General features: G+C 42.6%; 1 protein-coding gene across 5 annotated transcripts in view; it reads right to left on the bottom strand.

Annotated features, from left to right (window-relative positions):
- Positions 1–3,282: 3,282 nt before the first annotated feature.
- The window catches only part of LOC115169733 (disks large-associated protein 1-like), a 124,009-nt gene continuing 107,214 nt past the window's right edge, over positions 3,283–20,077 (bottom strand). For 4 of the 5 annotated variants that reach the window (XM_029725644.1, XM_029725645.1, XM_029725640.1 and 1 more), the window contains exons 7-12: positions 9,183–9,577; positions 8,815–8,900; positions 7,249–7,688; positions 6,952–7,043; positions 6,689–6,841; positions 3,283–4,713 (exon numbers count right to left, since the gene is read on the bottom strand). In XM_029725644.1, the coding sequence (XP_029581504.1) occupies positions 4,498–4,713; positions 6,689–6,841; positions 6,952–7,043; positions 7,249–7,688; positions 8,815–8,900; positions 9,183–9,577 (1,382 nt within the window). In that variant the 3' untranslated portion in view covers positions 3,283–4,497. The remainder of the gene's footprint in view (positions 4,714–6,688; positions 6,842–6,951; positions 7,044–7,248; positions 7,689–8,814; positions 8,901–9,182; positions 9,578–20,077) is intronic. The other variant, XM_029725643.1, reaches the window with a different exon arrangement.

Below are 20,077 nucleotides of genomic sequence, written 5' to 3' on the forward strand. Positions count from 1 at the left end.
GCCAGACTACACTCAATCATAGGACCCACTGAAGAGATGAGTCTTCAGTAAACACTTAAAGGTTGAGACTGAGTCTGCATCTCTAACATGGGTAGGCAGACTATTCCATAAAAATGGAGCTCTATAGGAGAAAGCCCTGCCTCCAGCTGTTTGCTTAGAAATTCTAAGGACAATTAGGAGGCCTGCGTCTTGTGACTGTAGCGTACGTGTAGGTATGTATGGCAGGACCAAATCGGAAAGATAGGTAGGAGCAAGCCCATGTAATGCTTTGTAGGTTAGCAGTAAAACCTTGAAATCAACCCTTGCCTTAACAGGAAGCCAGTGTAGGGTGGCTAACACTGGAGTAATATGATCAATTTTTTGGGTTCTAGTCAGGATTCTAGCAGCTGTATTTAGCACTAACTGAAGTTTATTCAGTGCTTTATCCAGGTAGCTGGAAAGTAGAGCATTGCAGTAGTCCAACCTAGAAGTAACAAAAGCATGGAGTAATTTTTCTGCATCATTTGTGGACAGAAAGTTTCAGATTTTTGCAATGTTACGTAGATGGAAAAAAGCTGCCCTTGAAACAGTCTTGATATGTTCTTCAAAAGAGAGATCAGGGTCCAGAGTAACGCCGAGGTCCTTCACAGTTTTACTTGAGACGACTGTACAACCAAGATGAATTGTCAGATTTAACAGAAGATCTCTTTGTTTCTTGGGACCTAGGACAAGCATCTCTGTTTTGTCCGAGTTTAAAAGTAGAACGTTTGCAGCCATCCACTTCCTTATGTCTGAAACACAGGCTTCTAGCGAGGGCAATTTTGGGGCTTCACCATGTTTCATTGAAATGTACAGCTGTGTGTCATCCACATAGCAGTGAAATTTAACATTATGTTTTCGAATGACATCCCCAAGAGGTTAAATATATAGTGAAAACAATAGTAGTCCTAAAACGGAACCTTGAGGAACACCGACATTTACAGTTGATTTGTCAGAGGACAAACCATTCACAGAGACAAACTGATATCTTTCCGACAGATAAGATCTATGTATTTGGCTGAGGTGTATGCAAACTTCCATCTTCAACTGTATGTATTCAGACCCTTTGCTATGAGACTAAATATTGAATTCAATTGATTGGACATGATTTGGAAAGGCACACACCTGTCTATATAAAGTCCCACAGTTGACAATGCATGTCAGAGCAAAAACCAAGCCATGGGGTCGAATAAATTGTCCATAGCGCTCCAAGACAGGTTTGTGTCAAGCCACAGATCTGGGGAAGGGTACCAAAACATTTCTGCAGCATTGAAGGTCCCCAAGAACACAGTGGCCTCCATCATTCTTAAACCTGTTGGGGCTAGGGGGCAGTATTTGCACGGCCGGATAAAAAACGTACCCGATATAAACTGGTTACTACTCTTGCCTAGAAACGAGAATATGCATATAATTAGTAGATCTGGATAGAAAACCCTCTAAAGTTTCTAAAACTGTTTGAATGGTGTCTGTGAGTATAACAGAAATCATATGGCAGGCCAAAACCTGAGAAGATTCCATACAGGAAGTGCCCTGTCTGACAATTTGTTGTCCTTCTGTTGCATCTCTATCAAAAATACAGCATCTGTGCTGTAACGTGACACTTTCTAAGGCTCCCATTGGCTCTCAGAAGCCGCCAGAAAGTGGAATGGGGTGTCTGCTGTCTCTGGGCAAAGTACAACAGCTCTGTTTGTGAGTGGTCAGCCTGGGGACAGTGAGACTGAGATGCGCGTTCACGAGAATTCTAAATTTTTTTCTTTCAGCCTTTGAATGAATACAACATTGCCCGGTTGGAATATTATCGCTATTTCATGAGAAAAATAGCATAAAAATTGATTTTAAACAGCTTTTGACATGCTTCTAAGTACGATAATGGAATACTTAGCATTTTTTTTGTCACGAAATGCGCTCGCGCGTCACCATTCGGATAGTGACCTGAATGCACGAACAAAACGGAGCTATTTGAATATAACTATGGATTATTTGGAAGCAAAACAACATTTGTTGTTGAAGTAGAAGTCCTGGGAGTGCATTCTGACGAAGAACAGCAAAGGTAATCCAATTTTTCTAATAGTAATTCTGAGTTTAGTGAGTCCCAAACTTGGTGGGTGTCAAAATAGCTAGCCGTGATGGCCGAGGTATGTACTCAGAATTTTGCAAAATGTGTTTTCGCCGAAAAGCTTTTTTAAAATCTGACACCGCGATTGCATAAAGGAGTTCTGTATCTATAATTCTTAAAATAATTGTTATGTATTTTGTGAACGTTTATCATGAGTAATTTAGTAAATTCACAGGAAGTTTTCGGTGGGTATGCTAGTTCTGAACATCACCAGCTAATGTAAAAAGCTGTTTTTTGATATAAATATGAACTTGATTGAACAAAACATGCATGTATTGTATAACATAATGTCCTAGGAGTGTCATCTGATGAAGATCATCAAAGGTTAGTGCTGTGGTTATGGTTTTTGTGACATATATGCTTGCTTTGAAAATGGCTGTGTGATTATTTTTGGCAGGGTACTCTCCTGACATAATCTAATGTTTTGCTTTCGCTGTAAAGCCTTTTTGAAATCGGACAATGTGGTTAGATTAACTTGAGTCTTGTCTTTAAAATGGTGTAAAATAGTCATATGTTTGAGAAATTGAAGTTATAGCATTTTTTAGGTATTTGTATTTCGCGCCACGCGATTCCACTGGCTGCCTAGCCCAGGGAAGTTAACACAGAAAAATAACATCAGGCTGACTGAAAAATGGAATCAGTCAGTGCAAATTAATACATGGTCAAGACCGGGAACAGAGTTCATAATTATTTTATTCTGTGTTCATATGTATGCACATATAATCTCTATACAATACACCATAAGATCAGAGTTGCATGACAGACCACTAAAACAGAATCCAAACAGTAAAAAAACTAAATCATCAATAAATAAATAGTTAAATAAATAAACTAATACAAGTATAAATTAGGTATAGATTTTGTATTTCTAATATTGTCTGCATGCTTACAGGAACATCCTCATGTATAATTTCTGTACAAACACACACATGGCTATTTTCAAGTACAAGTGTTGTTTTGAGTATGTACAGTATGTTCATGAGGCTACTTGACCGTATTGAAGAAAGGCCAACATATCAAACAAGGAAATTAGGAAGCACTTTAAGAGACCCACACTCAAACATACACACTCACCTCTAAACACCGATGGACGGACACACACACACACACACACACACACACACACACACACACACACACACACACACACACACACACACCATCACTAGGAGACCCTGATTTGATAGACTGAATTTCCATCTCTTCCTGAGAAATAACAGAGCTAAGCCTGTTCAACCACAGTCACATGGCCTTCCAGGAGTCCATTTGAGATTGAACTAACATACCGAGAAACAGTTTACTAACAAAATTAAGCCACTGAACTTGCTACTGGAAAGACATTGTTAAGAAATTAAACAACTTGCATTCCAGAGATGTTTTTTATTGTCCCTCTCTATGTTTTTAGGGTATTTCATATTGGGTTGCTTATCACCACAAAGATCCTCACTTGTCATACAAATCTACTTTAGACACCTGTCCGACTTTACAGAAGGGAAATCACCAGGATGAGTTAATTAAGAACATGTATCAAAGAAAATTGTCTCTAGTTGTCCATGTACCATTAATGATTAAAATGTTAAAAACAGATAGTGATTCTCTAGAATAAGCAACTATGTCTTTAGAATAGACAGCATCAGCATACAAAACCAACAGAATTGGCTACAGAAAAGAAGGCATCCTTTTTATCTAAAATCTATGATCTTTACAGATGGGACTTCAAAACCAAAGTGTTCAGTTGTTTTGCACATTTACTTGATCTGATTTCAAATGAATATTGCTTAAGCATAATATACCCTGTTCGTTTGCCAATTATGTTACAATCAAAGAAAAAAATATTGAGAAGGTTGAATCGGACATCAAGCAAGGGATTCTATTTGGCCCATGCTTAGGTAAAAGTAAAAATAGCTAAAGAAACCAAATACTCAAACATACTTATTTGCTTTCTTTTAGGATATCAACAGTTGTCTACATTAATTAAGAATGCTATACATTTCACAAGATCATGGTTTATGTTACACAGGTGTGGGTAAAAGTGATACACTTTTTAAAAAGAAGGATCACGAAGGAGTCATCTTCAAGCGAGGATCTATGTTACATAGATGGAAACAAGACCAGGATCAAATTTGTGAGAGAGACAAGAATATGTAAAAAAAACAACTATAACTGTTGGCATTTCTCTTCCCACTACAGAGAAAAGAGTTAGTGTGGTTATATTACAACATCTGTGTGGGTCTGTGTGCTCACAGGAACCATACCGTTAAAAGCTTATGTGTGCGTTTACCTGTGTGTGTGATCTAGCGGTGTGTGAGATGTAAGTGAATCTGTCTGTGTGGGTAGTGGTGAAGGTGTGCCTGCCGCGGAGCTCATAGCCTGGTCTGGGCCTCAGGGATATAGATCTCGATGCTGTCTGCACTCTCGGTGGCTGAGTTCTGCCGCACCGACGCGGCTCGCTTGGCGGCCATCAAGCGCTTGCGCGCATCCAGCCGCTGCTTCTCTGAGCTCTCCAGGGACCTATCACGGGCCAGGGGAGGGTGACCTTTTGGGGGTTTCTTTGGCACAGGAGGGGGGATCCGTCTCTCCTGAACAGGGATGACAAATAGTCAGTTAGCCCTTGGGGGGGGGGGGGGGGGGGGGACAGGAGCGTAGACAGCATTAGTACACCTATAGCAGCACATGGCTAGCGCTAGACAACCACACACGACGCAGTGGCGGGGGGGCGACTGACTGCATGAGGTACGGTGGCCCAGCAAGGTCAGGCCCCGTGGTGCGTGCCAGATGGAATGACTTCTCAAAACCAGCTCACTGTCGACAAGAACAACAGAACAAAAACATGGAGAAGCGGTCAGGAAATCAATAGTATAAAATGGAACAGCCTTGATACTGTACAGTAACAACATCTCTACAGTCGCTAATACAACAAATGACAGGAAAATGGCAACATTCAACTTTTGGGTGTGAGGTGTTTCACTGTGTTAAATGATGGTGTATAAAACTGAATGAATATGATGGTGTATAAAACTATTGATGGCGTATAAGTTGTAATGAGTGATTCACGCCATGTGAAGCACTTAAAGGTATGCGGTACAGCTCATAAACCCTCACCATCTAGACCAGTGGTCACCAACCGGTCGATCTCCAAGGTATTCCTAGTCGAGCACCAAACATTTCTGTAAAAACCCCAACGATAAAGCCTTGCTTTCCTATTTTTATTTCTTTTTTTCGTGCTGTTGGCGATAGGTGCACTTGATTCAGCAGCCCTAGTGTTTGAATCAAGGCAAAGTGTTCCCATTTTTGAACCTTTTCATGTGTCGGAAGGGAGAACTCCACCTACCCAGCAGGCCCAGAGAGCAAATCAAGTGCACCTATAGGCCTACCACTGGCCAATCAGATAGCTCAGATCACTGTGTCTTTAGTTATTTGATTTATTTTACCTTTATTTAACCAGGTAGGCAAGTTGAGAACAAGTTCTCATTTACAATTGTGTCTGCACAGTTTCATTGAGCCATAGACTGTAAAAAGAAGACTCGAACGCACAGCAAAATCGATACTGTAAGATTTCAAATGGTTTAAAAACATGACTAGAGAGAGACTCAACGAATACCGCAAAGAGCTGCTGTTTTTATGAGCAAGCTCATGTTTAAGTTATTATTCAGCAATGTCAACACTTAAAATGCACGTTCTCCCTTCTTCCACTTACGCTACAAACAGCACTGCCGCTGCATTAAAGGAGTAGCCTCTAGCAAAGTGTTCCCATAAGCTTGCATTGTTATTATTAGCGGCTTGTGTCTTTTTTAATATCCAGGAATATTTCACTTTCTCAGGTCAGAGGAGTAACATGAATTCGTCCATGAGGCAGAAATAATGCAGTGCCCCTTGAGTTTCGCCATCAACTGAAAGACTGCGTCCCCTTTTGTCAGTGGAGGGACAGCAGAGGGACAGTGATTCGGGTGAGAGGCAGCCTCACTGCTGCTCTCTTCCTCCTCTCAGACTGACCATCAGATGCAGGCCATCAGTCAGCTGTGCCTCACAAGTAATACAACAAAGTATCTATTACCAGTATGATCATATACCTCAATTTTCTAAATATCATTTAACAATAGTCTGAGAAGAACAACATTGGCAGGGCAATTCAAGCATTAAAATTATGCAATGATAATTTGTGTATAGCCTACTGCACAAATCTCATTGCTACATACTGTTTTTAAATGGTTAATGTTGCATAGGCTTACGTTTAAGTCGTGTTTAAAAAGAATCTGAGTGGTAGATCTCAACTTGTATTTTGACTCATGAAGTGATCTGGACTCAGAAAAGGTTGGTGAGCACTGATCTAGACAAAAGTCAGTTGTTGCCAAACCAAAGAAAATCATTGATACAGTATGTTAACAAATAATAATTGTGAAGTTACAACAGCGATACTAGATCATGCAATGAGTTAAAGCTACTGATTTGTTTCTGCGTGATCAGTATATCTTGGCTGGTCGGAATGATGAGCTGAGCCTCCATTGACTTAGACAGCATAGACAGATACTAGCTGGTCCTGGACGCCTGTTTTACCTTTCTCTCTGGGGGGTCCAGGGGCTTCCAGTTGTTGGCCCTCAGCTGGTGCAGCTCGTCAAACTTCAGGCTGATGTTCTCGATGGACAGCTGGAGCATGTCCCAGAAACCAGCCAGGTCCTGAGAGATGGGCCGCGGGCGGGCGTTGGGGTTCTGATCCCAGATCAGTAAAAAAGGGAAGAACGAAACAGAGTTTTATCTCAGATTTTATGTGAAGAACAGGGGGAGTCAAAGGAAACTGAAGAACTAGAAGAGTCGCACACCAGGTTCTCCTCACAAAGTTCACGGAACTGCTGGAACTTCTGTGACATCAGGAGCTGAGCACTTCCTACGGCAAGCCTCATTTTCCCCAAGACTGTGGAGAGGAAGATAATGTAAACACAGATCAGATCACACAGGGAGAAATCAGAGGACTGTCTCATTGTGATGGCGGGAATGAGGCCACCTAATTGTACCTATCACAAGTACAATTACGCACAACTACGCAGCACTAGCCTCCACTGCACTCACACAATTGTGATAGGTAGTGGTGTAAGTGCCTTTGAACAGGCCAGACTCACTGTCATCCGGCAGGTCGTTCTCCTGTTCGTCCTGCTTCATCTGTCTGCACCAGCCCTTCATGCGGTCCGTCTCAGCCTGCAGCAGCTTGAGGAACCAGCGTCCATCCCTCTGGCACACGGACTTCTGGACTACCTCCAGGGGATCTTCCGTCACGCTGTCAATCCAGGGGTCAGGCGGGGGCAGAATGGACGGGTCGAAGCACACGTCATCGTAGTCGTCTGAGGTACAGGCGTGGTAGTGGTTGCCCGAGCCCTGGATGCTGACGGTGGAGGCAGAGGCTGGCGAGGTGGCGGCTTCGCGGGAGTACTTGCGGGACACAGAGCCTGAGAAGGGCAGGTCTGTTTCTGGGGAGTCCAGTGGGCTGTCTAACATGTCAGGCATGTCCAGGTCTGCCTGTACTGCTGCCGTTACACTGTTGGAGCGGATGAACTGCCGGTATCTGCCAACAGGGGGAGATATACATCAGTGCTCAGTCTGAGGTGACCTGACTAGGAAAAACTTGAACCTAATTTAAGGCAGAGTTGCAGAGTTTTTTCTGGCCAGGTCACATTCTGGTCAGAAAAACGTCAGGCCCTGCATTTGATCTGAAACTACCAGTACTACAACATTCTATTCTCCATCCATTCTGATGGATGGAAGGTGCATTTTACCACATTTTGAGCCAATCCATGGTACCATGAATGAACATCCCACACAGAGTTAGTGAGGGAGGTGTACAGAGACACCGAGTGAGGGAAGGGAAGGGGCCCTAGGCTGCAGTCATCACGGAGCAAGCCTACTACTCTAAAACACCCACCAGCCATGACTATTCCTTTAGAGGGAGCGCCCTTCACTACAGACACACAGCAGAGCTGTACAAGAACTGTCTCACCATGTCGATGACTATTCATGCTATATTTATCCTATACAACACATAGGATGGAGCAGAACACACGTAGCACAAGGAAGAAATACACAATAAGGTTTATAACATGAATAATTTCACTCTGATTCATATTCAAACTCTCACAGTCTTTAGTATGACTAAGCTGCCGTAGTGGGCAGTCAGTGCTCCTCATTAACAGACAGAAGTTGGAGAAACCAGCTGCACTCAGCTACTTTAAAGCCTACCCAGACTATTTCTCCAACTACTATCTCCGATATCAAAAATTAGAGAATAATCTTGTGAGTGAGAGTAGGCGTTTGGTTTGCCTCATCAGACTGCAGTGGCAGGTGAGCTGGAGATGACTCAGCTGAAGTCACTGAAGAGGTGTCACTGAAGAGGTGTCACCGGCGACGCCAACAGACAAACACAACTCACTCACCATTTCCCTTTCAGAGAAACGAGGCAGGAAATGCCATAGTTCCAAATGTCTGTTTTGCAAGCACAGCTGTTCCACCGCATTAAAAACCCTAGGCACAAGCTGCTTCTCCCAGCAACCCCTGACTCACTTAGTAACGGCCTTCATTTGTAAATGGATGCCTTTCTCTGGACATTCACACAAAAAGGTCATGAAGGCAAGAAACAGTGAAGGACTGACATTCTGAACTGACTGATAGAGAGAAAGCAAGAGAGAGAGACTCACCCCCTCTCATCCTCCACCTGGACCCCAATTGATTGGAACTTGGACTGGTCCTCCATCTCCAGAGCTTCCTCTTCTGGCCCGTCCACCTGGACATAAAATTATCCAAAAAACGAATTCAACTATAAACTAGACATCTATTTCTCAGTCACTACAATATACAGAACACCAAGGTGAAGTAAATGTAAACATCTGCCACTAGAGGACAGTATAGAGCAAGAGTAGAACCTGTCAACTCAGAACGGGGAATGAGGATCCAGTCTCTCAAAACCTGGCTCGTGTGTCAACTAATTCATTTCTTATTATTCCCCATATCAGATCAAACAAAATGTCAAACGAGAAGTGGTTGTGAGGTAGTGTCTACCACAGACCTGGATGCCGATGGACAGCTGGCACTTGGCCCGTCTAGCCTGCTCCTTCCTGCTGTCCTCAGTGATATGGGCCAGGGCCGAGGTGGTGGTGGTGATGGTGATGCTGCTGTTCGCGACATGCTGGCTAGCAGGGCCGTGGACCTGGGCGTTGGCCGCCTCAATGGCTGCCGTTAGGGCCTTCATGCTGTCGATGCTCTCTGTGGAGTTAGACAGGCCTGACTGGATGGTCATGTCTCCCTGCGGGTGACTGTCCCTGCCCCCCTGGCCATGGCCATCTATGTAGGCATCCTGGGCCGACTCGGTGCTGCTCTGGGCTGTAATGGAGATGAAGGGTTTGGAGGTGCGGGGCGGCACCGGGGGAGGGGTCTTCTTATAGGTTGTGATGCATGATGACACTGTGGGGAACCATGGGAGAGGTAAAGTACTTGCGAGTGGGATATTTAACACACACATTATGTCATAGCTTTCTAACATATCAAAGTAGGAATGTATATTCCACTCTCCCACTGTGGACAGGTATGGATGTTCTCATACACACAGTCAAATCTATAGGTGATCAGGCGAGGGCCACAAGTCTCATTGATGAAAAGGGAACATGTTAAAATCTAGAGGTAATGGTGATAGTAGTGGTAGAGGTATGTGAGTCAATTAATAGAAAGACATGAATAAAACACAAGGGTTTTTTATTCCTACTCTTTCCACCACTTTCTCTACCACACTCACCCTCTTTTTAAAGTTTGTGATAGCTTGTTTTTGTGATGGCTTACACAATCTAGTCAAGAGTTAACTGCTCATTACAAAATGTGCAATTACAGCAAAATAATGAGGGTTAGTCATGCAAAGGTAGAAGGAAACACCAAAGCACAGCAAATGAACAGTCATGGAGTTTCTCATAGAGTGCGGAACTGTGAGATGGTAAATCATGCAACACAAATTAGCAGACAGACAATGCATCTGTTCAGACTATACAATGCATTCGGAAAGTATTCAGACACCTAGATTTTTCCCACATTTTGTTATGTTACAGCCTTATTCTAAAATGGATTGAATCTACACACAATACCCCATAATGACAAGTCAAAAAGAGGTTTGTAGAAATTTTAGCAAATATATATATATATATATATTTTTAAACTGAAATATCACATTTAGATAAATATTCAGACCCTTTACTCAGTACTTTGTTGAAGCACCTTTGGCAGCGATTACAGCCTCGAGTCTTCTTGGGTATGACACTACAAGCTTAGGACACCTGTATTTGGGGAGTTTCTTCCATTCTTCTCTGCAGATCCGCTTAAGCTCTGTCAGGTTGGATGGGGAGCGTCGCTGCGCAGCTATTTTCAGGTCTCTCCAGAGATGTTCGGTCGACTTCAAGTCCGGGCTCTGGCTGGGCCACTCAAGGACATTCAGAGACTTGTCCCAAAGCCACTCCTGCATTGTCTTGGCTGTGTGCTTAGGGTCGTTGTCCTGTTGGAAGCTGAACCTTCACCCCAGTCTGAGGTCCTGAGCGCCCTGGAGTAGGTTTTCATCAAGGATCTCTCTGTACTTTGCTTCGTTCATCTTTCCCTCGATCCTGACTAGTATCCCAGTCCCTGCCACTGAAAAACATACCCACAGCATGATGCTGCCACCACCATGCTTCAGTGTAGGGATGGTGCCAGGCTTCCTCCAGATGTGACACTTGGCATTCAGGCCAAAGCGTTCAATCTTGGTTTCATCAGACCAGAGCATCTTGCTTCTCATGGTCTGACAGTCCTTTGGGTGCTTTTTGACAAACTCCAAGCAGGCTGTCATGTGCCTTTTACTGAGGAATGGCTTCAGTCTGGCCACTCTACCATTAAGGCCTGATTGGTGGAGTGCTGCAGAGATGGTTGTCCTTCTAGAAAGTTCTCCCATCTCCACAGAGGAACTCTGTCATCGGGTTCTTGGTCACCACCCTCACCAAGGCCCTTCTCCCCCGATTGTTTAGACTGGCCAAGCGGCCAGCTCTAGGAAGAGTCTTGGTGGTTCCACATTTCTTCCATTTAAGAATGATGGAGGCCACTGTGTTCTTGGGGACCTTCAATGCTGCAGAAATGTTTTGGCACCCTTCCCCAGATCTGTGCCTCGACGCAATAATGTCTAGGATCTCTACGGACAATTCCTTAGAGCAAAAACCAAGCCATGAGGTCAGACATGCACTGTCAACTGTGGGACCATTATATATGTGTGTGTGTGCCTTTCCAAATCATGTCCAATCAATTGAATTTACCACAGGAAGTTGTAGAAACATCTCAAGGATGATCAATGGAAACAGGATGCACCTCAGCTCAATTTCGAGTCTCATAGCAAAGGGTCTGCATACTTATGTAAATGAGGTATTTCTGTTTTAATATTTATTGAATTTGCAAAAATGTCTAAAAACCTGTTTTCGCTTTGTCATTATGGGGTATTGTGTATATTGCTGAGGATTTTTATTTTTCTTTCATCCATTTTAGAATAAGGCTGTAACGTAACAAAATGTGGAAAAAGTCAAGGGGTCTGAATACTTTCCCGAAGGCACTGTACATCAGAGACAAACTTCATACTTCTATCCACAGTAACATCAATACAGGTCCAACTGTACATCAATACAGGTCCAATTGTACAAGAAAAATGCTTTTCAAATGAGTTCTTAAATGAATGTTTCACTTGTGAGTAATATTGGGATCGTCTCCAATACATATTAGATATATTATTCCATGGCAAGCTAACAAAATGAGGTGTCTGTGGAGGAATGATCCATGTAGGGTGGCAGGATACTTATGTTACGTCGATCGAGAGAGACTTTGCTCTGTCTTGGCCCAGCCCCAGGTTCTGTCTGCTTTGACAAGTACTTCAAAACGCAAACTCTGACAGGACTGAATAAATAGCACCATGCCCTCAGACCACACAGAAGCAAAGAACAGTCTCTCTCTCTCTCTCTCTCTTTATCTCTCATACACAGACACACACCAACTCATGATCTCTTTTGACATCGCCACTTCGAAAACTTTGACGATAGAAATCAACTGTCTGGCTTTGTTTTTGATGAGTGATGGCTGGCAGGGAGAGGGAGAAGGAGCACACAGACACCACCAGCTCTGACTGAAACTGTGGAGCTTATTAGTGTAGCAGTGACCCCGCTGCACTCCGCCCCCTCTGCCCCTGGACCCCCCTGGGCCTGCTGCCTGTACTGTATCTACGTCTGGGATGGGAACTAACACTGTTTCAGAGTCCCGGGTGAGGCCCTGGTTGTTATCTGAAAAGGAAAAGCGTGATTGGAGGTCTAGAGTCAGTTAATGGGACTTTGATGTGAAGGGTAGACAAGCACAGAGGCATTTTCTCCACTTGGCCGGGGGGAGATGTTATTGCAACAGCTTGACTGTTGGTGTGTGTGTGTGTGTGTGTGTGTGTGTGTGTGTGTGTGTGTGTGTGTGTGTGTGTGTGTGTGTGTGTGTACATATTGTGAACCATTAGATAACAATTATATGTATATTACACACACCTGAAAAATCTATAGCTAATTACAAAACCATAATTTGTCAAACAAAGCCTATTGTGCTGTAGAGACAATACTCATTGAGGCAGAATACACATATTATGCTGTTAATCAACAGCCTCCTAGTAGCAGGTCTTCATGGGTTGTGTATGACATATAATCCCCTCCATATGTACTTGGACAGTGAAGCTCATATATTCTTCATTTGGCTCTATACAACACCCTTTTGGATTTGAGCTCAAATGTTTCATATGAGGCGGCAGTACATAATGTAATCTTTTATTTGAGGGTATTTTCATACATATCTGTTTTACCATTTAGAAATGAACGCTCTTTATGTATCTAGCCCCCCATTTGAGGAAAACTTAAGTATTTAGACAAATTCACTTATAGCGTCAATGCTACATCAAGTTTGCGACTTGATGGATGCATTTGCAGTGTGTTTGGGTTGTGTTTCAGATTATATTTTTGCCTAACAGCAAGTGAATTGTTAATAAATGTATTGTGTCATTTTGGAGAAACTTTAATTGTGAGTAACAATAGAAGATGTTTTTGAACACACATTCATGTGTATACTACCATGATTATGGATTTGATTATGGATAATCATGGTAGTATCCACATTAATGTAGAAGTGTTCAGAAACATCTTAGGAGTGAGAAAGTTACAAGTTTGGACACACCTACTCATTCAAGGGTTTTTCTACATTTACATTTTAGTCATTTAGCAGATGCTCTTATCCAGAGCAACTTACAGTAGTGAATGCATACATTTCATACATTTTTTTTTCTGTGCTGGCCCCCCGTGGGAATCGAACCCACAACCCTGGCGTTGCAAACACCATGCTCTACCAACTGAGCTACAGGGAAGGCTATACAAAAGACACAAAGATCATTGACCCACCCACCCCACAAAAAACAAACCTCCAGTTAATGGTAATGGTGAGAGGCTTTGTTTTGTTGTAGCCTCTAACCTTCTCACTCAACATTATTAATTAATTTATTCCTGATTTGTCTTAATCGTGGCATTATCTGGATTCATTCAGAAGTGTTCAGAAACATCTTATCTACTCACTGAAAGAAAATTACACCAGCCATCACTCAGTTCCTATTGGGCAAAACATGACGCAAAAGTTTTTAGGACTATCCAATCTAATCATCACATTAGGAATGATTTGGGTTCTGTTTTGGTCTGGTCTGGTCAGCCCTGGTCTGTCTTACACGGAACCCAAATCGGCTGCGCGTGTACGCCATCATGCATAAATGTATTTTGTCTCCCCACACCAAACGCGACCACGACACGCAGGTTAAAATATCAAAACAAATTCTGAAACAATTATATTAATTTGGGGACAGGTCGAAAAGCATTAAACTTTGCACTTGCTAGCTAATTTGTCCTATTTAGCTAGCTTGCTGTTGCTAGCTAATTTGTCCTGGGATTTTAACATTGAGTTGTTATTTTACCTGAAATGCACAAAGGTCCTCTACTCCACCAATTAATCCACACATAAAACGGTCAACCGAATCGTTTCTAGTCATCTCTCCTCCTTCCAGGCTTTTTCTTCTCTTGACTTTATATTGCGATTGCCAACTTTCATAAATTACGTGCATTACCGCCACCGACCTATTTCATCTTTCACTCACCCACGTGGGTATAACCAATGAGGAGATGGCACGTGGGTACCTGCTTAGGAGAGGCAGGACTTGCAGCGTGATCTGCACCAGAAATAGAACTGACTTCTATTTTAGCCCTTGGCAACGCAGACGCTCGTTGGCGCGCACGAGCAGTGTGGGTGAAATAATTGAATAATATAGATTTCAACATTTATTTTGCAACGCTCATGCACGCGACGCAAGCGGTGTAGTCAGCCTGTTAGAGGACAGGCTGAATGACACTGACACTACCAAGAAGACCAATCAATCCCGGCCAGATAATTAGTCTCCATTTCACGGACAGGCAGCACAGATCTGTGTGTTCCCTCTCTAAAGGCTCACACATCACACCGAATGTGGATCTAGCGTTCGTCTGCCAATTTTCTTAGCGCATTGTGTGTTAGGGACCACCAAAAATTTTACATGTAAAATTGGTGCGCAGTCGGTTCACAAATTACATTCAGCGATGCTAAGTACTTTCAGCCAGCAAACACCATTGGTGTGTCTGAGCCTTAAGTGTGTGTGTTCCCTCCCTTATACACAAGAACAGACCGAAATACAGAGATGGATGTGTGATATAGCACACGAGCTAAGTGGAATTCTTATTTTTTTGTATTCAGCCATGCAGGTAGTGTAGGCGGAAGTATGTAAATACTTGTGAGTCATATTGTATGACTATGTTTATATGTTGCACATCTGGCTTCAGGGAAGAGAACACTCATTAGCTAAGTACAGTGTTATGTGCCATGATCTAATCAGGATCTTCCTACAGGGGAAACAACAACAACCACAGCAACAACAAACATGGCTGCTTACAAAAAAAGTGTTACTTGAGTTATTGATACCATCCTTACCTTCACTATTCTGTCACCAGCACAGTGTGGAAATGAAATGATGATATTATTAAATTAAGATATGGGTAAGAACCCAAGAGAACGGATGGAGAACTCAAGTGTGTATGACTCAGTGTCTTTTTACTGAGAGAGAGATAATCAATCATAATTGAGTCAGTAAGAGCTAAATATGAAGATGTAGGTGTAGGTCACATATGCTATAAACAACGCTGAAGATTACTGAGGACCAGGGCATCCATTGTAACACGAAGTACCATGACAACCATTTTACCATGACAACCATTTCCTTTTAATTGCCCACAATGTCGTCAGATTCTTCTCTGTGCGAGCCCTTGTGAAATGTGAAAAGGGATATGTGCTTTGTTGTGCTACAGTGCTGTGCCTCTATGTATTGTATCTTTTTAAAGATCTCCACGGTACTGTACATGTTCTGGTTCATGATGTGAAGCAGAAAAACATTAGAAGACTTCAAAACACAGCCCCAATCCTCAACCACCACTGCAAGAATCTATAAAAGGATCCTCTTAAGCTCCATAAAGCCACTGTGATAACTGATAAACATGTACTGCGGTGCATAGTAAAGATTATCCCATATAACATGCTTACAAACCCTGTCATTCAGGAATCTAATGCCATTCCATAACTATTTTCAAATAATAATAAAAAACACAAATAAAAAAAATTCTGCGTGTATATCAACTTCTTCCCATATGCATCTAATCTCGTCTGTTCCAGTCCGCAGTAGGAAGTAGCTGTCAACAGATTCACAGTTTCAGCAGAATATTCACGTATTCCTTGACAGGGTCAGAGTGGAGGCAGAACCCCTCTTGTGTGTTTTGGCACATGCAGCGTCAGCAGAAGGAAAGACGGGCTCATTCATGCCCTGCTAGGCCGGAGGTTAACAGTGGTTGACAGACAGGCAGGAGCCAGGGCAGGGCCAGAGGGTGATGAATGAGGCCTTCTAGCCGTAGAACACAGATGGGTTATCCACCAGCGGTGTTACTCAGACTGCCTTGGGAATGATCTCAGTCCATGGTGGATTTCTTTCTGGGAATGAGGCACGGAGACAGGCCCCACATGACTCAGATCTCCAGCTATAACCAGTGTTGTTTACACGGTACGACAGCGTCTGAGGAAATAATAGTCTAGGGTAAGATGACGGCTATTTGTATTCTACTGCCGCCTTGCTTGGCTTGCTGGAGATGAAGGTCACTATTTTTTTAATAGTTTGAAAGTGTAAATGCATTGCCTCTTGAAGAATGTATTATTAGCTGGCAGTGTAGAAACACTGTAAATGTCGCTGAAACACCTGACTACACTAGAACAACTAGTGTTTTGTGAGTGCTCTCTTTCCCAAAACACTGATCCCTACACTGAGTACCATCACTACCTACACTCTATTCTCTAAGTCCAGGGGACATCCTCTTGTAACAGCTCTGACTGCACAACTCCTGAGCTGTAATAGTATCCCCTCCTCATCTCGCTCTTTCTCTCCTCATCGCTCTCTCCTCTGCTGTATGTATGAGCCAGCAGGAGTCCTAGGGCTCAGCTTGCACCAGTATTACACAGATGTCATGTACAATCACCCATATCTACTCTCAGCAGCAGCACCCACACCCACTCACCACTACACACCAAGGGCCTCTTGGCATCCCATCATCTTAACTGTTTAGGGAAACACGTCAATCACACACATCTGTCTCACAGATTACTAAGGATGGGAGGATGGATGGAAAACACTTTCACAAGTATCATGGGATTAAGAAGCTCTATATCTGATCTGCCGCGTACCGTATGTAAAAATATAGCCTCGCTTTCCAGGCTTCCTCAAGTGATTAACGAGACTTGGAAGGATGGCATCACGAGTCTAGTAAAATATGACAAAAATAATCAAGAATCACATGGTAGTTCATCAGATAAAATTGATTCTGTTTATCTGACCTACAAGGCTTCCTTGTAAATTGCATTCACCTAAAATAACCTAGACACCTGAGTTACAACTTTGAACTATGCCCATCTCCTGCTTTCCATTCCCTTAGGCAGATGGTATGTCTCAGGGAGCCAGACTCAGAGCCATGTACGAGGGGTAGAGGTGCCCTCTGAATGTCAGCACCAACACTCCTCCCCATTAACTCTCCCATAAGTCTCTCTCTCCTCTCTCTCTCGTACAGCAGTGCATAAATCTCTCACAGCACCATGGCGATGAGCCATCACTGGGATCGCCCCCTCCCTCCACTGCACACCAAGCGTCAATGTCAGGGCCTCACTCTGATGAGCTTGGCTCTCTTATTTCTGCCAAAAAACCTTGTGGACTTTTTAATAAATATATTTTTTACCTTTATTTAACTAGGCAAGTCAGTTTAGAACAAATTCTTATTTTCAATGACGGCCTAGGAACACTGCCATGTTCAGGGGCAGAACGACAGATTTGTACCTTGTCAGCTCAGGGATTCTAACTTGCAACCTTTCGGTTACTAGTCCAATGCTCTAACCACTAGGCTCTAACCACTAGGCTCTAACCACTAGGCTCTAACCACTAGGCTCTAACCACTAGGCTCTAACCACTAGGCTCTAACCACTAGGCTCTAACCACTAGGCTCTAACCACTAGGCTACCTGCCACCCCGGTGTTACTTTCTTTTTCACAAAACCTTGAAGACCAAAAACCCCTTTCTCTCAAAACGTTGTGGACCAAAACCCTTTTCCTCTCAAAACCTTGTGGACCAAACCCCTTTTCCTCTCAAAACCTTGTGGACCAAACCCCGTTTCCTCTCAAAACCTTGTGGACCAAACCCCGTTTCCTCTCAAAACCGTGTTGACCAAAACCCTTTTCATGACAAAACCTTGTGGACAATTTCTGTTGAACTGTGTTATTAGGAGAAGAGTCCACAAGGTTTTGTGAACAAAAGGTTTAGGTTTTGTCAGGGCTGTACGCTCCGGTTCGATTCCCTATTCTGTCTCTACTCCTCACAAAACAGCTTATGACGTTGTTGCTGCCGTTTTCAATTCACACACAAGCTTATCAAAGGATGTCGCCGCCCTATGTTCATATTAATATAATTATATGTTTTAGGCAGAATTATCTACAAAACATTAAACGGCTTGTCTGCCTTTTTGAAATGGGTGGGGAAATTATAAATGGTGGGAAAGGAGGATATCAGAGATGCAGATAAGTCAAAGCACAGAAAGGGGAAGTGATTTGCATGGGCTTTAGATGTCTTAGCCTGGCTCTTAACTGAGGGTGACCTCTTTCAGGGCCATGCTCCCCTAATGCCTAATTAATCTGCTGCCTCATTAGAAATCTTCTTCAACTGCTTTTATTTGATGTGGACAAGGACATCATAGGTCAGATTATCAAGAATTGATGAAAATGTATGATACATAGACAATAACATACCTGTACAGTATGGAGTACAAAGAAAACATACTGCTTCTGTGCCCACATACAATGAAAAATAGTACCACTCTCAAGCCCATTATCTTACATGCAAACTAGATTTTGGCATCATGTTCAAACTTATGAGAGCATCCTCTGATCCCCCCCACAGCTCAAATGTCTAGAGATGTTGTGGAGTGCTGACGGCAGAGTCGGGACAGGACGCAAATGCCAGCTTGATGTTTTCACTCAGACCCAACGGCCATCGTGAAAGATGAAATAGTCCAGAAACTTCCCTCCACACATTTTCTCATCTAGGGTTGCAAAGCTACCGTTAATTTACCAATGTTAGTGGAATCTTCAGTAATTAACAGATAATCTATGGTAACTTTGGTAATTTATACTTGAATAACTTAAAATAAATGTATTCATATATAGTATTCATTTTTTACATCTGTGTCCATATTGTCCATCAGTTTCTAGTGGATAGACCATATGGTCCAAGAGAAATTTGTCCAATTAATGAAAAAAGAATCTAATCAACAATGGCATTCTTTTTTATTAACTCTGCAACTCTTTTTTCTCTCAACTGCCACCAGTTTGGCACGTAAACATTTACAACAAAGACATATTGACATCGTCAAATAAATAATGTGTATAAAATAAATAAACTATTTCACACGTTTTTCTTTTTCTCCACACGCTCAAGCAGCTCTCCTGCGGGTCCAGCCCATATGTCTGCCTTGACTACCCCCGGGTGCAGAACAGCAGGATGGAAAGTAGCGAGCGCACATCTTCATGCAGATATGCAGCACCAGCAAAGAGTTGGAGGTAGAGTTAAATAAAGCCCTTATTATTTATCTGATTCAGATGACTGTACCTAGCTTCTTTTTCATCAACTATGCATATCTGAAGTCTTTGTTGTTGCAGTACTGAAGCATTATACGTTTTAAGAGCTAAACGAGAAGATAAGCAAATGGCTCCTTTATTTTCACAAGACAACTCAACATCAGAGAGATCTGTCCTTAGCAGTTCTGTTATTATTTCATTCTACCTCTGCATGGTAACGGTACTTTTCAAGATTATCTATAAACTCAAAAATTATTTTCAAACTACATGTTGTTTTAATTTAAAATATGGCAAAAAGGTCCTGATGATCATTTCCTGGGACTATAGAGATGTCTCTTAACGTTTCATCCTGGGATGTCAAACAGAGCCTTGCTGTCAGTGGATTGCCACTAGGAGAACAAGAATTCCCAGAGGAACAGTCAAACTAGGTTGCAGGAAGTTCACCCCAAATCAGCACTGACATCTGGGACTCATCTGATGGGGCAGTCTAAGTTTGATAAAGTCCTTTGAAGCATTTCAGTGAAATTATGAAAACATAATTACATTTTAGAGGGTCCTTATCATATACACACACTTTATCTCCGAAAATATTGTATTAATTACAGAAAATTTGATGTTTTTGTCTTGTAAGTACTACACAATGCCTGGAAGAAAAACAATAAAAAA

The sequence above is a fragment of the Salmo trutta genome, chromosome 31 (genome assembly GCF_901001165.1).
Source record: "Salmo trutta chromosome 31, fSalTru1.1, whole genome shotgun sequence".
Taxonomy (NCBI): Eukaryota; Metazoa; Chordata; class Actinopteri; order Salmoniformes; family Salmonidae; genus Salmo; species Salmo trutta.